The sequence below is a fragment of the Drosophila navojoa genome, chromosome 2 (genome assembly GCF_054131105.1).
Source record: "Drosophila navojoa isolate 15081-1374.11 chromosome 2, UAZ_NAV_1.0, whole genome shotgun sequence".
Lineage (NCBI taxonomy): Eukaryota > Metazoa > Arthropoda > Insecta > Diptera > Drosophilidae > Drosophila > Drosophila navojoa.
In genome coordinates this window covers 27,888,465-27,908,608 of record NC_142890.1, presented here as the reverse complement: position 1 = coordinate 27,908,608, position 20,144 = coordinate 27,888,465, and the positions used below count along the sequence as shown (strand labels likewise).

Sequence of the window (20,144 nt, the reverse complement as noted above, 5' to 3'; positions counted from 1 at the left end):
GAAGCTTTTTTATTTGCGAACAGAGTCATGATTTATCGGATTTTTAAATAATTTATGGCTCAGCCTTCAGATCTTTGTGCAGGGAAAGTCAAAGGCACTCAAACTTTTCTTTTAAGAGAAAAGTTTGAGTAAATGAGAGTGTATTACAGCTTCAGTACAGTTTCTTTTGTTTTTAGAACTACATTAGAGAATAATTCGATATACATATGTTTATATATGCTTTCAATAGATTTTAGTGATTAGCATTCTGCTCTTTTCTCTTTAGCCCCCACAGATCAATGACAAAAGCAGCTGTACACACTGCAGAAAATACTTTTAAACTGTGGGAGATTAAAATGAAGTTGGTGCCGCACTTAACCAAACCGCAATAAATCAAAACACCTGGCAGGGTGCTTATAAACTCTGCCAGCAAGTAAGAACAATGGGGCGACAAGAGCAGCAACCGAAACAAAAGCGAAATCAAAACTTTTGCGGCAGGCAAAATCTAAAGAAGAGACAAAGTAACAAACAAGCAGAGGGCAGCAACAACAACAGCAACATAAACAAGCTGCTAGCTAATACAACAATAATAACAACAGGTGTTCGACACAGTTTTCAAGCAGAGCGAACGCTTGCCAAATGAACATTTTGCGTTGCCTACTTTTGAGGGCAGCCGCCGCGCTGCTGCGCCTGACGCCTTTTGTTTGTTTCAGCTCGCAGTTCTTAAACTGCATTTGGAGAGGGAGAGAGAGGGGAGAGAGTAGTGTAGAAGCGGATCAGTAGTAAGAAAATAAAAGAGAATGCAATGCAACTGCAATGATGCCACATCAAAAGTGAAAAACTTTAAAGCTGTAAAGTTTTGTGGCACAAAACTTGGCTCACACCTTTGCTGGCTGTGTGTTTGTGTTGTGTGTTTTGTGTTTGTGGAATGCAGTTAAAAACTTGCTGCCGCAATTCAATTAAAACTTCAATGTAATGTACACATATACACATACACACACACACACACAATGGCATCTTAGACAAAGTGAGATTCCTAGTCTCGGGCTGGCATTTGGCCTCAGCTGTCGCCATATGTAAACAAACGCTGGCAAAAGAGCAGCGCATGCAGCCAGGATGCCGGCTGCATCCTTTCGCCTCTTTGCTTCTAGCCAGCAATTTATCCGCGCCGACGCCTTAGCAAGGACTCGGCTCTGGTATAAAAGCAGCTGCCGCAAGCATTGGGCAAACAGTTGGCTCGCGGCGCGCACTCCGAATGCCACAGAACTTGGCTCGATTCGCAGCTTGGCCAACTTGTAGAGGTTTATGTCGTAATCCAGCAGTGTGAAACGTCCGTGACCAAGTCAACAAATTGGCTGGCCAAACAACCAAAACTCGGACTCGAATTCATATCAAATTTCGCAACTGGCAAACATTCTGTGGTTAGCTCTTGGTATTGTGAACTACGAAAAATAAATAAATAAAAAAAACAATGCAATTAAGTTAACTGTAATTAGTTTTTGATTGTGGTTACGTGTAATTTAATTGGCTTGCCAATTAGGTGTGCAATCAAATTTTACGCACAGCAATTGACAAAAGATAAAATAGTTTCACTTTGCGGTCTGCCCGCTGCGGCAACACACACACAAAAACACACACGACAGTTAAAATATTGCTGCAATTGCCGTTATGCAGAGCTCGAAATTAAATGGCCTAAAATTCCATGAAGATCTCTAAAATTGCTTCTCACATTTGAATAAACGCCCACGGCATTTATTATTATTCAAATGACGGCAAGTTTTTAATTGAATGAATTACCGAGCACTGTAAATTATTCGAGCACAACAATATGCATATACTACAAAGAAGCCGTATAAACATTTAATTAAAACTTTCAGATTAAAGTCCAGCAACTTTCCTTAAAATACAAATTTATTTGTTGTAAACTTAATAAATAGCTTGGATACAGTATCTCGTAGACTGTTTGCTACTTCGGGTGGAAAATTCGAGGAATGAGCTGCTTGGCTTAAAAGCTAACTGCAGACGACGATAAAGCCCACAACAAGGCCATAATTTAGACTGTGTGCGTGTGTGTGTGTGTGTGCGCACTTGGGAATCGAACCAAGAGGCTCAAATTTATTATGATGGATATTTAGTAACAGCATCGATAAGTCAGCCGAAACCAGAGATTGCCGGTAAGTTTAATCAGAAGGCTAAACAAAATACCATAAATATTCTCAGAGTAATTGTATGTCATACGACTTGGGAAATTCCTCTGTCAAGCTTCATTCTTATTTAGCTGTAATTTAAAATAAAATTCAAGCTGACATGCGTGATAATAAAATGGAACGCATAAAACTCGAGCAGACAGCGAGCGACATCAAGCAAAAAAAGCAAAGTAGCCACAAAAGTATAAAATGTATATACATTCACATTGTCTCTGATCCCCACTGACTGCTCTGTGGATTGATTTATGTGTTTGTAAATATGTGTCTGTGGCTGTGTGTGTGAGAGGGACTCGTGTGTGTGCATAATTGTGCATAATTGAATATGGGATAACTTGTTTTAAGCTATCCTCCAGACCCATTTCCATTCAAACTCAAAAGAAAAAGCTCTAGAAATACATAAAGATAACAGAGGTAACAGGTTAATGTGCAAAGTTCTTGCTTAGATACCGCCAAATATTCCACGATTTCTGCATATTGTATGTGGCGTGCAATAAAAATAATGTGTATACATATAGATAATGTGGAATAGAATAGAGAATGGGAGGGAGTCTCTATAGGTACATACGAATATTTTTTACTATTAGTGCATGCGTGAGTGGGTGTTTGTATTTGTGTGCTTGTGCGTGCGTGTGTATGTGTGGGTGTGGTTGTTCCATAGTGCCCGCATCATTGTGGTATGCTGATCTATGGTAATTTGCAAGTTAAATGTCCTTAGCGATAATGTTCATAATTTACGAGCAAAAGCAATACAGGAGCGGAATGGGCCATAAGCGGGACACTTGGCGCTATTGTAAATGGGGCGCTGCAAGCTGTCTATTGAATACATATATAAATAACTGAAATAAGTAAACACAATGTTTTGATAAATTGTGTATGCATGTACATATCTATACAATTTGACAATCAATATTTCATTTCTATTTGTATACAAGTTTTTTCTTCCTCCCTATATAAGTTTTTGTGTTATTTTATAATTTTATTTAAAAATGCACCTTACCTTCAACAATAAAATCTTTAAGCAACAATTTTTATTTAATTGTTGCTCAAGCACTTCCTGGTGCTCTTAAATCCGCTCCTGCAATTTAAGCGCTTAATGCCCGTGGCATTTAAGTGGAGCTGAGCAGAAGAGCAACAGCAACAGCCACAGCAACAGTAACGGCAACATGGGTCTCTAGCTCTTATACCATTAAGTGGCATTATAATTATCATCTGCACAGCGAGCTGGCGGTAAGTGCAGAGCGCAAAGAGCAGCATTTCCAGCTAACCGGGCTGAGCTTCTACCTATAAAGTTCGCATTTGATGTGCTCATTAAACCATGAACGAGACCACTTAAATCGCACGGGTTAACTCTTGCCAGTTATGATACAGCTATAGCGCCATTGCTGGTACCGCTTATCAGCCCGCCGAATAGGTATTTGAAGAGGCGCCTAATCACAGCTGAAAATTAAATACCCAATTAGTAAACATTCCGCTTCAATTTTAATTAATTGCCCAAGCGAGACAGTAAGCTTAAAGTATATCCTGTACTAATGAAATGAGTAGGGAGGTGTCTAATACTTCATTTAAAAAAATAATAATATCAATATTAATAGCAATAATCACAGAGTATAAAAGGTTTACCTCTATGTACCAGAATTCAATTAGCATGATTATTTGAAAGTAAAGGTTTGATGTTCTAGGTCAAGCTGCTTATTAATAGGGAAAGATTTGTAATCAATAATTTTATTATATTTTACAACTAAAAGAAATTTCTTTAATTTAATAATTTAAGACTTAAGTCAGCCTTATTATCGTCAATAATGAATAATTGGATTGAGGCATTCAAACGTCCAAGATTCCAAGGCTTCCAAGTTTATTCCCAACGCAATATAATAAGTAGAGCTTAGACTTTAGCGAATATATTTTTACATATGTGTGTGTATTTATTAACATTACATATTTATATATTCTAGATGTGCCATCTAGAACAAAAGTTAATTTCTCATAGTTCAGCTCGCGCTCTCTTTAAATTCTTTAAATCTAACATAAGTTAGGGTATCATATAGGCATGCGATTCCGCTTAGAACGTAATTACTTGTTTATTTATTCTTGTACATTTATCAATAATATTCGCCAGGTGTATATATTTTGTATATGCCCAGTGCGGTATTTGCCGCACGAATCCCGTTGCCTCTGTTGAGCATGTTGATATTGTCTGAGATTAGGATTTTAAAATTAATTGTGCGCATAAATTACGCCGGAATACGCTGCGGGCCAACATCCCTTCAGTTTCCGGTGCCGATGCCAAGGCATTTGGTTAATGGAGCTCACAACCTTTTGGTCCTTTACTTGTAATTGTTGTTGTTGCTGTTGCTGTTGCTTACTGATGGGCTATAAATTTACTTTCATCTGAAATGAGTTTGCATAATACAAAGACTGAAAATTGAAATATATTCGACGTTTGTGACTTACTTATTTGTTTAGTTATTAAGTGGATTTACGGTAAATCATGATTCTCCATATTGGGCGTCAAGACAAAGTAATTTGCATGCCTGATAAATGGCAAAAATTAGTGAAAATATATTTAGCTTTAAAGGACTTTAAGAGCTGAGGATCTGACGGAAGTCATTTTATAATTTAAAAAGAAATAAAAATAAAAATATATTATACGAATATATTTTATTGCTGAGTTCTTAAGTCGTTACGCTTCGTAAATATTGAGCCAAGCAGATAAATAATGTAGAACATACTTAAAAGCTTCAGACTTCAAATAACAGAGAGATAGGGATAGGATAGAGAGAGAAAAGGATAAAAGTATTTATTTAGCTAAAAGCTAAAACAAATTTTGTTGGACAGCAAACAAATTCGAGTTATCTGCTCACTTTTTAAATTCCAGTCTTGGTTTGGCCAAAAAGAAGACTGTAAAAACTATATATGCTGTCAGTGATTATATTATCATTGTCATGTCGAGAAGGATGCGTTAAGCTGATGCTGTAGCTGCTGCCTAAGTGAATAAAAAATAGAAGATGCTCGAGATATAAATCAATAAAATCGGAATTTAATATAGCCACAATGCGTGGCTGAGCAAAAAGGAGCAGATGAAATAAGAGAAGAGTTTAGTGAAGAGAGTAAGTCGAGCTTTGGATGCCCTAACATACAATATTTTGCTTATAAATATTATCTTAATAAACCGATTATATGTGTGTATATAAACGTGAATATACATATATACCTAAAGTTAACCCCAGCTATATTATACAAGAGATTGTCACTCAACAAAAGGATAAGTTTGCATATAAAACTCAATAAGCATAATGTTTTGCAACTCTCTGCCTCAGCCACAGTCTATCTCTGTCTCTTTGGTAGGGCATAAACGCAGCAGCATAAAATGCTATGCAGGAATTTTTGCGTTCATTGATAAAGTTCGTCAGCAAACAAGGGAATCAACACAGCGTCCAACGCCTCCGAGCCCTGCCTCGGCCTGGCAGTTGCCTCAATTGTACTGGGTGCAAAATAATTTACATATTATGAGAGTTGGCATGAAAGGAAGAAAGAAAAAACGCACGAATGGGCGGCGTTTGACAGGGAATGGGAAACAGAGACGACTCTATTGAATGGCAGTCACTGCTGTCGCCCGACAATGGATACGGATACAGACAGCTATCAACTACTGGGATGTCCTTTTTTTATATCATCTGCATGGCGTGCGGAATATGCGACACTAAAAGAGAGCTCTAATGTGTTTCTACTTTTTGTGAGCTCCGACTCGCTCGGCGACAAATCTGTGCAGCATATGGGATGGCAATTGGTTATTTTATGGCACTTTTTATTGTGGTTTAAGTGTGGAGTGCGGGCAATTTTTATGCACAGTACACAGGATACGAGTATCAGCTGGCAATAATCCGCATAATGGCGGTGCCCAGATTACGGCTCAGCGAATGCTCGGGTCTTTGAGGTGACACTATAAAATTAATTTTAAAACATTTCGGTCTTAATCATTCGTGCTGATAAAAGGCGACAGTTGTCCCCGAGGATAATTGCGTATGCGTGTGGAACGTACAAGAACCTCCAACATGGACAAACAAAATTAAATATGAATATTCTAGCCGGCTGTTCTCGACTGCTGGATATGCGCTTGTGCTCTGTAAGCGTCGAGTATAGAAATTCCTTGAAATGCCTCGCCTGCAAAATAGCAATTCATTTAGTCATCTCAACTAAATTCTTATTTTTTTTATTTCAAGTTTTCAAAACGACAGATAAATGAACATGGCTGCCTATGATCAGCTTTTCATAACAATAGCATTTAGCCAATATACCTCTTCGGCCACTTTGTGAACGAGCATAAAACAGAGAAAAGCGAATCCCAAGCCAAAGTGACTACGTCCGGGGGCATTTAAGGCATAATTTGTGCACAAAATATATTTGCTGGCTTATGCAGAAAATTTGCCTCCCAAGCACAGACACGACCGGCGACCCAGAGCCTGCCGGTGAACCGCTTTGGCCCCGCCCCGCCCACTCACGAGCCGTCAGCCGTCCGCGCCCGTTGGCAATTCTCCTTGCGCCACTTGTAGAACTTTAGGAAAACGTGCGGCGCTTTTCAACTCGGGGCTGGCTCGAGCGGGCGGCTATCAGTTTTACGAGTCCTTTGAGAGTCGTACTTGTTAAATTTTCGACCCGTTGTCCGCCTCGGCTTCTCGATGTGGGTGTGCACGCGGATGTCTAGGGAACCGCTCGAAACATGCCAGAGATTTGCGTTTGGCAACTGGCTTTTGATATTCAATCATGTCAAGCATTGCCAACAAAGCGAGCAACTTTCTAACACCCGCACACACACACACACACACACGCATGCACATTAAGAGACATTCAACTGGCCTTCAATTTATTTGTAATAATGGTCTCTCATTTTTTAATGTGGCCCTTTTTGGCCCTGGCTGGTGTGGTTTCTCTCTCTTTATTTATCGTCTGCTTTGCCTTATAATAATCAATCGCATACGAAATGTATTTTTTGTAAGGTTTCATTTCATTGAAAACAGAAATGTTTTCATGTTTTTTTTTATGTCTTTTCTTTCGGGTCAGCGACTGGTCCCATATCAAATTGATTGAGGGAAAGTTTCCCAATAAAACGAAAACTTTTCACTAAATACATATTTAACTGACTGAAAAAAAATCCCATTTGATTGATAAATAGAAAATATATTTCATTTCGGCTTGAAAAGCGTTACAAATATGACAACAGAAAGAGTGAAGGTAGGGTTAGGATAAACAAAATCAACATGCAAAATTAAAGATGAAAATTATTTGTTACAAATTTTAATTTAAACATCAGAATTTTATGTAAACAGATGCTATACAAAATGTAATTTTTTTTTGTAAATAAACAGACGATCGGTTTTTTAGAGGACCATAGTTTTGAGTTGGCAACCTTGCCGTCATTGCATTGATAACTTATTTAACAACTAATAGTTGTGTTTTAAATTATCATGTATATCGTTATAGTGTTGAAATGGGATGCATTTAATAGGCAGGTGATATCTTTAAGCTATAGAGTGTGTAACGATTTAACAACTAATAATTGCTTTTACTTTAAATTATTTTCCCATTTTAATATAAATAAATTTACAAACTTAAAATTTATCATTTCTTCTAGTCGCTAACAAGCGCTACAATGGTTTTACTCAAAGAAACTTTTGATGAAGAAATTCAATTTCTTTTATGAATGGAGTCGTAAGTTAAACTGAATTTTTATTTATGATTGAATCATGTTTTTGGCTGCATGAATTGGGGAATTTACTATATGTATGATATTATAGGCCACAAGATTTTACTAACTTAGTCTGCGATTGTACAATCTCGATGGTTTTGGATGGCATTAACCAGAGCATTCAAAAACTTTCTCGAATTCTTTTTTAATACCTTTTAAACTAAAGTTTTAACGCAAAAGAGATATATTTTGAAAAGCAGTAATTATTAATTTTATTTATTATATTATTGCCATTTATTGTATTCTTGTGAGAGAACATCAATGTACCTCAAGTCAGATGTGATTGACAGATATGTAAATCGTCCTTTCAGACTCGGACTCGGGCTCAGAACGTCAACCTTCGTTCACTCTAATTATTGCTTATTGTACTTCTATCAAAGTTTGTTGACTTGTCTAATTTATCCGACTTACTGACGACCAAAAAGTACTTTCAAAATAATTAAAATTGAAATAGAAACAGTCCTGTCAATATTGAAGGCTCAAATTTGACATGTGCATTTCACTTAGGGCCCGTAGCCTGAGTTTATTTGATATTCAACTGCAAGAAACAACTTTGACAATTTGCAAAAAATAGCAGTTCAACAACAAAAACATCAACAACAACAGTTGTGCAACAAAAGATACAAAGGGCAGGGCAGAAGCAAAAAACAATAACAATTACTCTGATTGCCGCCCCCGGAGACTCTGCTGAAAGTTGAAAGTGACCTGACGAATGGTCATGAAATGGAAAATGCCAACAGAATGGCCGGCGCACACGGATCTACTTGGACGGGGCCAGGCTCATACATTGTATCTCCTCCGCTGTTACGCTAGACTTGACCGGGTTATCAGTTCTACCCTATATGTTTGGTATTTCAACTGACTCGGAGAATATGCCACAGCGCAACCGAGATGCTATATGTTATTATACTATTTATTACTGATTCATGTAAAGCTTTAGGGATTTTAGAATGGATCAAAATCCTATACACAGTGCTGGTTAAAATGGTTGCAAAATGAGCCCGACTAAAGAAATTTAATTATTAGTTTTTATAGTGCATTGCGATTACAATATATTTAGTTTACAAGGGTATTTAATATTTTCCAACTCAGAGAGAACTATTCTATTTTGCTTTTCCTTTTCAGTTTGATTTTTTTACTGGGTCAGGCAATGCCGTAAAACAATTGAGAGCTCAATTTTGCACGGCCGGTTGGTTTTATTTTACATAACTCCTTCTGTTGGCGAAAAAGGATGCGCCTGCAGCACAGGATATGCACATTGCGAATGATTTCAGTGCCAGTCGTAACTTTGTTAGCCCCGCTTACACACACGCACACACACACACACACATGGATAAACTCACACACACACACACACACACACACACAGAGAGATCGCCAAGAGGCAGGAGCCAACATTTATCTGGCAAAATGTTTTGCTCTGCCATTACTCGCATTGTTTCAGCCAGCAGCAGGATGTGCTGCCAGGATAAGGCATTGGACAGGTCGAGGGGGTCGGTGCAGACGGGGCGAGCTGTGGGGGCAGCTGGAGGGTGCTGCGCTCATGTGCGTAAAAATTTTATTTGATTATTGCACGTTTATGGAGAAGCCAGCAGCAGAGCTCAGCCAGCAGGCAGGACAATGGATGACCATTGTATTGCGTTTGCTGCAGCGTGCTTTAGAAACAGAGAGACAGAGATAGAGATAGAGATAGAGATAGTGAGAGAGAGAGAGAGAGAGAGAGAAAGCGAGAGAGAGACCGAGAGTGAGAGGGACAGAGGTATATGGTGAACTACAAAAGAGTTGAAATATTTAATCGGGATATTTATTTCCTGCAGCAGGATATGAAAGCAAATGCATTGACTTTGATGACTGGATGGGAGCTGGATTAAGGGCACCCACAGCAAATATCTTAAATTGACTGCACCAAAGGATTGCGTTTAATTATTTCTGTGGTCTGCGTGTGGCATTGGCCAGCAGGAACAGGCTATTCAAGCAGGTCAACAGGGGGCGGACTACGTATCTTTAGTCTTAATGGCTGCAATCCATTTCCAACTGCAACATTGAACATGAGCTGGCAGTCGCTACATCCTGGGTCAAGTACTGCACGTTCCACTATGCAAATAAATTGTTGGCATCTGCAAATGAAATTATTTTCATTTAAGTAGGTAATCAAAAGCAATGGGGCTGCTCGCTGAGCTCTAGACGATAGCTGTGGTCAATTTCAGTTTTTGGTTTGCATATGCTAAATAAATTAAATTGGATAACTACACTCGAAATTCGCTCCCTGTTCCGCTTCTCGCTTCACGGCCTACTGCACTTCACCCTTTCACAGTGCCGCTTTGCACTTCAGTAGTCACTTCGCCTCGCCCTTCCCACTTTACATCAAAGTTTTCTCAGTTTGCGTGGCTCGCGCTTTATATATTTACTATATTCCGTGGGATGATAGTCAGATGATTGCTTCTTATATGGCTTTTATTCTCTGTTCGCTTCTCCTTTTATTGCACAAGTTCTCATTTTTCGGTTCGTTGCTCTGTTCGACGCCCTAAATTATGGTTTACCTAAGCATAACATTCAATTTATTTAAATGAGCTCCGCCCATTGTTTCTGGTTCCTGGTTTACTTTTCTATCTCACAGTTCTGTGCGTTTTTTCATCTTTGCAGCATAGAAATGAATGTCAACGCATTTTAAGTGCGCTCAGCATTCGCGCCCTCATAAAAGAATCAAGATTCCGGCCCGGAACGTGACTTTTGGCGCAAGTAAATTGAAGCCACAGCGCGATAAAAACTGCAATGCCAACCTGAGCGAAATTTGTTCGCGCAATCAAACAGATAAAAGATATATATATATACATATCTATATATATAAGAAGTCAGTGTCCATGGCGGGCACTTCAGCTGCATCGAGAATAAACGCAGCCATGCGACATCATCATCTGCTTCATCTGCCCAGCTCAACCATTTGGATGCTGCTGCTGCTGCTGGCGCTGCTCGCCGCTGCAGCAACGGCGGCGCCGACGTCAACGCCGACTGCAGATCGGCGGCGCTGCGCACACAAAGGCATTGTGGAGCTGATTCGCACCAGCCCGGTAATTGTTAAAGCTCTCGCCGCGCGCATCTTTACGGACGCCGAGCTGGCCGAGCAGCCGCTGGCCTCGGCCTTCGCGACGCAGTCGTCCTCCATTTTAATAACATTAACGCCGGAAACGATATACAAAGGCGCTTCGCTGCTCAAAATGGCCAACGGAGCTGCCGCCGCTGCTGCCGCTGCCGCAGCCGCTGCTGAGGCAAGCGATGGCAGCCTGGGAAACGATGCAGCTTCCGGAGGGACTCGGCGCAGCGGCAGCGTCAGCGGCTCCAGTGCTTGGAGCGACAGCGGCGCTGCCTACCAATATGAGGGGTAAGTGCAATACATTTGCAAACATTATTCAGCTAATTAAAAATGAACTACCCCTGGTATTCCCTCGGAAAAAAGGTTTAGTTAGGGAGGGCAGATGTTCCCTGTTCAAAAAGTATCCATCTCTAAAGCCCATATGGACGGAGTTAATGCTATTTGCCCCAGATATAGTTTAAGTTTGCATAGATAAAACAAAAGTTAATGATATTCCGTCTACAAATAGATTTTCTTCTTTTAATAATTCAAATACAAATTCTGTTATACCTTTATAGAGTTATTTAACGATTCCCCTGATATTTTCAACATACGAGTTTATGGAATTCCATTAAAATATTTCAGCTCATTTATGATATTCCCTCTAAAAATCGCGGCAACTTTTTATATTTATTTAAATTTATCAAACTCAAACAATTTTTTAAGCATTAAATAATAATAGAGGTTAAATATAAAGGTGTCCGTTTGACATTAATATACTTTGCAAATAAATAAATTAATCATTGGGAATTCCACTATAAAAAAAAACTTGATTGCGCAATCAGTGAAACCACAAAGCGCTCTCATTCTTAGTGCATGTGCGGTTTCTCATTTTGTGCTGACTTTTCATTGGCTTTATATAACCTTTGCTCTCTCTCTCTCTGTCTCTATCTGTATCTTCTTTCCTCATTTTTCCCCCATCTCTTCGTCACACTCTCTGCAGGCAACTGAATGCCACACTAGAGCCGCTGCATTGCTTCGATGCTAATATGCTGAAAATGTTGCCTACGGAATTAATTGCTTTTGGCAAATTACTGCCTGCCTCAGCGGTAACCAACAGCTCGGACTCTCCCCTTGAGTCCAGGCAATTGCAACGGCCCGAGCTGGGATCAGGTTTAGATGTGGGCAGCGATAAGGATGTGCTTCGCATCAGCGTCAACGGACTGCATCGTTGGACGCCCCAATTTGAGAATCATATCTGGAAGCACTTAGGTAAGTTGACCCCATAATAGCTCGCACCGCCACGCCACGCCCCGCCCCGCTCCGCCCCTACTCTTACGTACTTGTTGCTACTCAATTTTCCCAGCTATTGCTATTGTTGTTGTTCTGGCAGTTCCGCTTGTTAATCGCATTTGGCATTTGGCTTGCTGGTTGCATTGTGCCCCAAATCGTCTTTGCGGATGCTTTTCGTAGTTTTTCGGGCATCTCTGGCTCGCCGTTTTCCAACCGGGTCCATGGGCAACTCAGCATGCCAATCAGACCTAATTGCCAGCTCACAGAATTCGCTGCATTTGTAGTTTGAAACCCATTTGACCCCACTCTCATGCATGGGGGTTTCACATAAGCAGCGTGAATCGCGCGAATGAACAGACTCAAACGTTTCCCTTTACTAAAAGGTACTAACCTGAATACTTCATACATATAAACGACGATGCTGGCTACTTATGATGGGGCTCCTCATATTTGTAATCAATTAAATATTGATTACCGAGCCCAAATAAAACGGTCGTCGTGCATGTGCGACTAGGCCAGGTCGTCTGGTGAATACTATAAAAAGTAATCCAAGTACTTTAGAGCAGATATGTCGATGATGATGACGCAGCAGGCGACTAGCTGCGGTCTATCCGATTATCCTGCTCTGCTCACAGGATGCGGCTCGGCGCAAGGCACTTTCTGGCAGTCTGCATCACTTGTGGGATGTAGCACTTGACTTTTGTGTCAAGAGATAGATAGCAGAGCCAAATACACACACACACACACACACACACACTCACACACACACACACACACACACACACTAGCAAATTGTGGCAACAGTTCAAGAGGTTTTTGCGGTGAAAAGCATAGAAAAGCCGGGGAACATAAAAACCAAACGCGATTTTGTTATATTTGTAGTCACTTCTAGTTCCTACACACACACAAACAGACTCATAGACGCCAATGAGTACATATATAAAATGATTTATAGACACGAAAATACATACAAAGATATACGCATACATAAATACATGGATAGGTGATTACCAAGATTGAGGATTCTAACTAGGCATAATGATTTTTCTCTATATAAATATATAAATGTGCTTAAAATATGATTTATTTTGTAAATATTGTTGTAAAATCATACATATAAATTATTTTTCACTTATATATGTCAAGTAATAACTTATATGTAAATAATAATGAAAATATATTAGTTAATTACTCATCATATGTATTTTAAATCAATTCGATAAAATATAATAATATTTGATGCATTAATGGAAAAATTTGATGTCTTTCGTTTAGTATAGTAAATATTTAAAATTATTAATAAATGATTCTATGTTTTATTATTTAAAAAAAAAAAAAACTATTTATTTCTAGTTATTAAAACAACATTGATTCTTGTTTGGCTGGTCATGTGTATCAAAAATGGCTAATAAATAATTGTATATATTATTTAAATTATTTGATTTAAACAACCTCAATCAGTAAGTGGAATTGTAATAATTAAATACATACTTACATATATGTATAAGGTCAATATGTCATATTTGTTAAAAACAATGAATAACAATTAACCCATAAGTACTCGCATTTTTATTGAATTTTTTATGGATTCTCTTTCGAGTAAAGATATTTACTTAAAAGCCTATAAAATTGCCAGAGAATCGACAGTTGAATTAATTTAATGCCCAGGTGTTGCATTTATCAATTATAGGCTGGGACGATTGGAGCGATTTTACGCTTTGCAGTGTCACCTGCGGCAAAGGTGTGCAGCAGCGTTTCCGTCGCTGTCTGCTGGACAATCCACTGGTGGGCATCAGCATGAATATGAATCTGAATCTAGATGACGAGGATGACGAGGACGATGACGGTGATGACGAGGTTGGACAGGATGAAAGCGTGGGGCAGAGGCAGCTTGATGTGGATGACGCTGAAGTAGCTGCTGACGAGGCGAATAATGATGTGCCAGGGGTGATGGGCACGGCAGCAACGGCAGCAACGGCAGCCGCATTCAATGCTGATAATAATGAAGTGCTCAGCCAGGACATGGACGGGACTGAGGATGCGCTACTGATGATGATGCAACCAGCAGCTGTTGCAGCTGCTTCTACAACGAGCACACTGATGCATAAAAGCACACAGTCAACGATAACAGCAACGGCAGCAGCAGCAGCAGCAGCAACTGGGTTAACAAGCGACGGTAATGAAGCGACGCGCACAGGTGTCAGCTTTGTGCCAGTTGCACGTAATGACCGTCGCAGGACACGTGCAAATAATCAGCACAAAAAACGCAAGGCTACCAAAAGCATAGCGCTCTCCACGCTACTCTGCGAGGGCTACAACATCGAGCAGCGCAACTGCAACAGTTTCGAGTGCAGCGGTAAGACTAGCCTCATCTGCTCACTTGCTCACCAGCTGCATGCTTATTTATTGCAAATCCCCCTCCACAGACGACATTAGCGATCTGCTCAAGTTCTACAAGAAGCTGCCCGCGTCCAATGCTGACGAATTGTCATCTGTGGCCAGCAACGACAGTTTGCCCATGGCTGATGTGCCGGACGTAACGACAGCCTTTTCCGTGGGTTCATCCTCGTCTTCCACACCTTCGAACATGGGCTACATACGCAGCTGGCGGAATATGCAAAATTTTACCCTGATGATCACGCTGCGAGCTAAGGTAAGCTACCTAGGTGGCATACTTTAAAAGACAATATTAATTTCCTGAATATTAATGTTAACAGCTATAACCATGTGTATGATCTAGTTTCGAACTGCTTTTCAATTTACCACACAATCCTCCATTTGCAGAATGATACGCAAAATGCATCGACAATATTCTCCATACGCAATGTCACACACAATCTGTATCTGGAGGCGTGCAAGGATGGACTGCGTCTATATTTGGAGCGCGACAACACAACGGAAATGTTGCCGGTGAAATTCAATTTATATGATTATCGCTGGCATCAAGTAGCCATCAGGTGAGTGGCAGAGGGTGTTGTTGTTGATGTTTCCATACCAGATAGTAATCAGTGTGCGTGCTTTGACAATGATCCATGTCTGCGACTGTGTGTGTGTGTCTGGGTAAGTGCGTGTGTGGGTGTATGTTTTTGTGGCTTATTGCCCATTGCTATCATTGACACTTTCATTTTATTTGCGTTTTCAATTTATTAACATAAATTGCTTGTGCCAATGAACGTGCACAGTGGAAACACTCGAAGCACTTGACACACATGCAAATAGCACGCACAGTCGCTCACATATGTACACACACGCATTTACACATTCACACAGTCGCACACATACCCCCACTCAAATATATGTATATGAATATCGAGTGGCACTCTGTGCCTCTGTGTGTGCGTGTGTGTTGGTGTTTATTTGCCAAACAACACCAGCTAGCGAATCGACACTCGGTTAAAGTGGGCGCCATTTGTCAAAGGCCGTTGGCACATTTTTCTATGCTCGGCGAATGTACTATTTTAATTATTTGCACCTCTCTACTCACGCGCGATGCTGCAGCATACAAAATGGCGATTTCATATCGATTTACGTCGATTGCTTGTGGACAAACAGTTTTGTTGTCTCGAAGCGACTGTTCACGCTGCCCCTGGACGCGGATGTGGAAATTGGACGCGGCTTTAATGTGAGTATGGGGACAAATTCTGAAAATAATTGACAAATCTATCGCAATAAATTGTACGGCAACTTGTTAGATTTGAAATTCGATATAATAAATTTAATATACACACATACATACTAATCAGTATCAGCTGAATAATCGCAGTATTCTCATTATTATAAACATTTTTCATTCGCAATATATTATCGATAAAAATTGTATTGAAAAATAGCGATATCAATATTAGATTGAAGTTCTAATTAGTAAAATAAACAATTTATAAAATATGAACCAAATTTAGTTATCGATAATTTATCGATAACTTGCTAATGTACATACTTTCATTTCATAATGTCGCATATACAGTTGCAACAAAACTACGTTAGTCATGCCAACTATTCGTTATCGACAATTTATCGATATTATTATGTATACACAATGCCACACAATGCTGTTCAGTGAAGCATCACAAAACCTCATCCACTTTTTCAACTCACAGAATCAGTTAATAACGAGCCCATTTATTTGTTATCGATATTTATCGATGCTTTTTATACATAGTGTAGTATGTAGCGCAAAAACTCCTCTATGTGTTCAACTCACAGAATCAGTCAATACCGAACCAATTTTTTTATCGATTCGCTTCCATAAATTCTATATAATATTCCTTTGTATAGTTTCGATATCAATACGTCAGCCCTTCAACGCATTTTAATGCATATATTTCATCACACGCACAGCTGCTGCCGTGCACCATAAAGGGGAAACAATTTTTGTAATATTAATTTCCCAATTGATTTTCATCCCGGCGAACCGCCCGCAGCGCTGGGAAAAACAATGTGTGACAGTTTACAAGCAATTTCTGCAATTTCAACTGCCGTTGCGAAAATTGAGGTTGGGGAGAGCTTTAGGGAGGAGCCATAAATTGTGCAAACAATTTAATGCGATAACTGTGAATTTAACGCGGCGCATGTGATGTGCAGTTTCAGTGCTGTATAAAGCCGATAACGCATACGCATCGTGGTCCCATAATATAGCTTAATAGTCAGATAATTATCATATAAAACTTTCCCTATACGAAATACGAGACATTTAATTAACAAAACATTTACAAACGTAAACGCATTTCCAGGGCGAGCTGCAGCAATTGCTTGTGCTGCCCGAGCATCAGGAGCGGCTGCAGTGCAGCAACAAGAGGACATCGATTAACGAAGTTAAGCGTTACATTATCGACACATTCATCGAGGACTATGCCGGCAATTAAGGCGCCGTGGCTAACAGCAGCAGCAACAACAACAAGAGAGAGACAACAGTGACCGGAGCAGAATCAAATGAAAATCGTAAATACATTTGATTGGCAAATACGTGTGTGCATATGAAATGAATGTTGCAAGATATTTGGAATGCAATGGCCAGAAAATGCAGTCTATAGCAGCTACATATACATATGCAAATAAAAACAAATATAAATGCAAACACACATGCACACATATATATATTTATATATATTTACATATAGATATATTTAATATATGTATATTGTGATTGATGTTTCCTAGCAGCGCATTCAAGAATATATTGTAAATTACACAATCTCTCAGTGTTTATTCGATTATTTAGTATGAATACAATGAATACACTGAATACAATTACCATAAATGCTTACATTGCATTATCAGACATATGAGCACATGTATGTGAACGCCCAAGTATTTGTAACAATTAAGTTAATTTGACATAAAACAATAATTATAATGACAAAAAAACAAAAAGATGTTAAAGAAATGGATATTGATGTGAATTGCGTTGCTAAATACGCAAATGTAATATGAATTTGATTTAAGTATAGCGAACAAGTAAAAATAACTCAATAAAATAATTAATTAATTATGCATAAGTGTAAAATGCAAAACGAGTTTTTATTAATTCTGAAATCTTTTAGGAAAGGAGTGGTTGATGAGAGAGGAAATAGAATTATTGATATGTTCCAAAACAAAATGAAGATTTAATTCAGCATGACTAAGAAATTATATGTCTAGATGGAAGAGTTGAATATGAAAATGTTATATTCGAGTGCAAAATGAGAATCGAATAGCCCTTGCAGGATGTCCTTTGGCATATAGAGTGACATTTTCCTGAATTTCATGTAACCATTACATAGAATGAAGGCTGTCTCAGATTTAGCAAAACTATTTACATATGCATTCAAGGACAAGTATATGCATATACATATATAGAATTTACACCAGTGCTACACTAAATTAGTTTTATGAACTGCATAAACAAGCTGCGCTTGAGTTTACCTCTCTCAAAATGTACTATGCTAAATAGGCTGAAATAAATTCAAGAGTTAGGCTCAAAGTTATTTATGCTTTATTTATAGTTTTAATTTCGATTCGCCGTAAATTTGGAATTTGTATGCAGAGCTTGCGTCTCTCTGATTTGCATAGTATGCTAAATGAAAATCGAAGCAAGTATTCTAATAAGCCAATCTATACTCAGCTTTTGTACTTTTTACTCTAGTATGTGGCCTTCTTTATTTCTGGGCTCTGTCTGTGCTACTTGAGTGGGTTTAGCTGACTGTAGCTTATTTCTGGCCACACGTATATGAGAATTTACATATTGTTGAGCTCTTTGCAGGCGGGGCGAGTGCATGCGGAGTGGGAGTGGGAATAGGAGTTGGTGTGGATGTGGATGTGGTGCTAATATGGGTGGTTGGTGTAGTGGTTTGCTTCGCTCGCTTTGCAGTCACTTTTGTGGATTTTGCGCATTTGAGTGCGCTTGACTGATTTGACAAAGGATCAACGTGTTAATTTCGCTCGGCGCGCCGAGTGCCGCTGACAAGTGCCAAGTGCCAAGTGCCAACTGACTGGCCGGCCAAGCAGACAGACAGCGGATTCCGAGATGGCAAACATGAGCCATGTCAGATTAAAATACAACCACACGAATAACTACATATTTTCGTTATTTCTTTCCGAGAATTCTGTGTGTTGTGCCCTGCAGACTAACTCGCGCGTTTTCTTTAAAAGCGTCCACATAAATGTTGGTTGACTCTATTTTACTTATTAGTTACTCCGACTGGAATAGTTTAATCTTTACTAAGGCTCTTTTGTCGTATGCATCTGCCTTAAGTACGTTTGCCAAGGGTAAATTTAGGTTTGGCTTTATTCACGCCTGATGCTAATTCGCTGATGGTTTTGCTTCTTGCCCATAGATGGCGCCAGCACATCAAAGTAGCCCATTTGCATAAAATGTGCTGCTTTAACGGAAAATTGTATCTTAAAAGCGACAAGTAAAACAGAAAAAAATTCATAATTTCCTCCTGGCTAAAAAAAAATAGGGAGCTAAAGAAGAGAATGAATTCACAGTCGTTTCCTTTGGCGTGGTTTGTGCGCTGTCTCCGGTCCGTAAATAACTACAGCCCGCTTCCAGGAGCCAGCCCAGCGCGAACGCTGTCATCGTCCCCTCATTTACAGACACTCTATTTATTTCTCAGACTTGTAGGCAATTTCAGGCTCTGCTGAAGAATGGAGCACGCCTCGCATGGAGCCAACAGACGCTGCAGACATTGATGAATTTCCTGTCGCATCCTCATCCTAGCCAGGTGAGGCAACCGAATCCTTCTCAACGCCAGCCGCACCTGGCGCATCGCAAATAAATTTTTATCTGCACAAATGTCGCTGCTGCTGCTGCTGCTGCTGTTGCTCCTGCTGTTGCTCTTGTTGTTGCTGTTGCTGTTGCCGTTGGCCCATTGTGACTTAATAATTTCCTACTCACGTCCTGGCGGTGCATTGAACTACGCTGCTGAAGATGTCCTGATGTCCTGAGTGGATGGGTGTACGGAGGATGGGTGGATGGGGCTTAGGCAGTATACACTTCAAAGTTGATGTTTTCATGTGTGTGGGTGTGTATATATAATTATGATGGCATGTGTTTGCATGTATATATGGACGTATGTATGTATTCAGCGGACTCGTGCGTATATCCAGATTGCATTTCAAAGAAAATATGTTGCAATTAGTTTCAGAAGGTTGACAGCGCTATAGAGGGATAACTTAACTTGGTTGGCACACAACATGTAAACTAGAATAACCCAAAGTAAATTTAATTTCACTTCAAATTAGGATGTAGCTTAAATAACCCTTTACCTCAAATGGTTTTTTTCTCTGTTGCTGTGCCATATTTTTGCTTGTGAGTTTTGCGTCTTTATTCGTTTGTGTTCTGCTTAACGCACTTGTGTAATGTCCTGTACGC

The 20,144-nt window shown here is 39.5% G+C and overlaps 1 protein-coding gene and 1 long non-coding RNA gene across 6 annotated transcripts; one reads left to right on the top strand and one right to left on the bottom strand.

Annotated features, from left to right (window-relative positions):
* Window positions 1–1,193: 1,193 nt before the first annotated feature.
* Window positions 1,194–17,662, top strand: LOC108659814 (uncharacterized). Of its 5 annotated transcripts, none has more exons than XM_018112925.3 (9): window positions 1,194–1,400; window positions 1,938–2,153; window positions 10,573–11,308; window positions 12,003–12,271; window positions 13,983–14,648; window positions 14,719–14,945; window positions 15,077–15,249; window positions 15,791–15,914; window positions 17,023–17,662. In XM_018112925.3, the coding sequence occupies exons 3-9, from the start codon at window positions 10,584–10,586 to the stop codon at window positions 17,152–17,154; spliced, it is 2,316 nt and encodes a 771-aa protein (XP_017968414.1). In that variant the 5' UTR covers window positions 1,194–1,400; window positions 1,938–2,153; window positions 10,573–10,583; the 3' UTR covers window positions 17,155–17,662. The 5 variants fall into 5 exon arrangements, with proteins under 5 accessions (XP_017968414.1, XP_089119450.1, XP_089119441.1 ...); XM_089263324.1 differs by having other exon boundaries at window positions 1,917–2,153; XM_089263315.1 differs by having other exon boundaries at window positions 1,857–2,153.
* On the bottom strand, window positions 4,357–5,031 carry LOC149092345 (uncharacterized). Its single transcript, XR_016196212.1, has 2 exons — window positions 4,638–5,031; window positions 4,357–4,574 (listed from the first exon to the last, which is right to left on the bottom strand). It is a non-coding gene; the product is annotated as an uncharacterized LOC149092345 (long non-coding RNA).
* Window positions 17,663–20,144: the final 2,482 nt, after the last annotated feature.

Bases quoted from the DNA above. Each gene is read 5' to 3' on its own strand.
- LOC108659814 (XM_089263339.1), top strand. From the start codon at position 10,584: ATGTCAACGCATTTTAAGTGCGCTCAGCATTCGCGCCCTCATAAAAGA. The intron at 14,946-15,076 runs GTAAGCTACCTA...CTCCATTTGCAG, and splicing joins TGATCACGCTGCGAGCTAAG to AATGATACGCAAAATGCATC. The intron at 15,915-17,022 runs GTGAGTATGGGG...ACGCATTTCCAG, and splicing joins AAATTGGACGCGGCTTTAAT to GGCGAGCTGCAGCAATTGCT.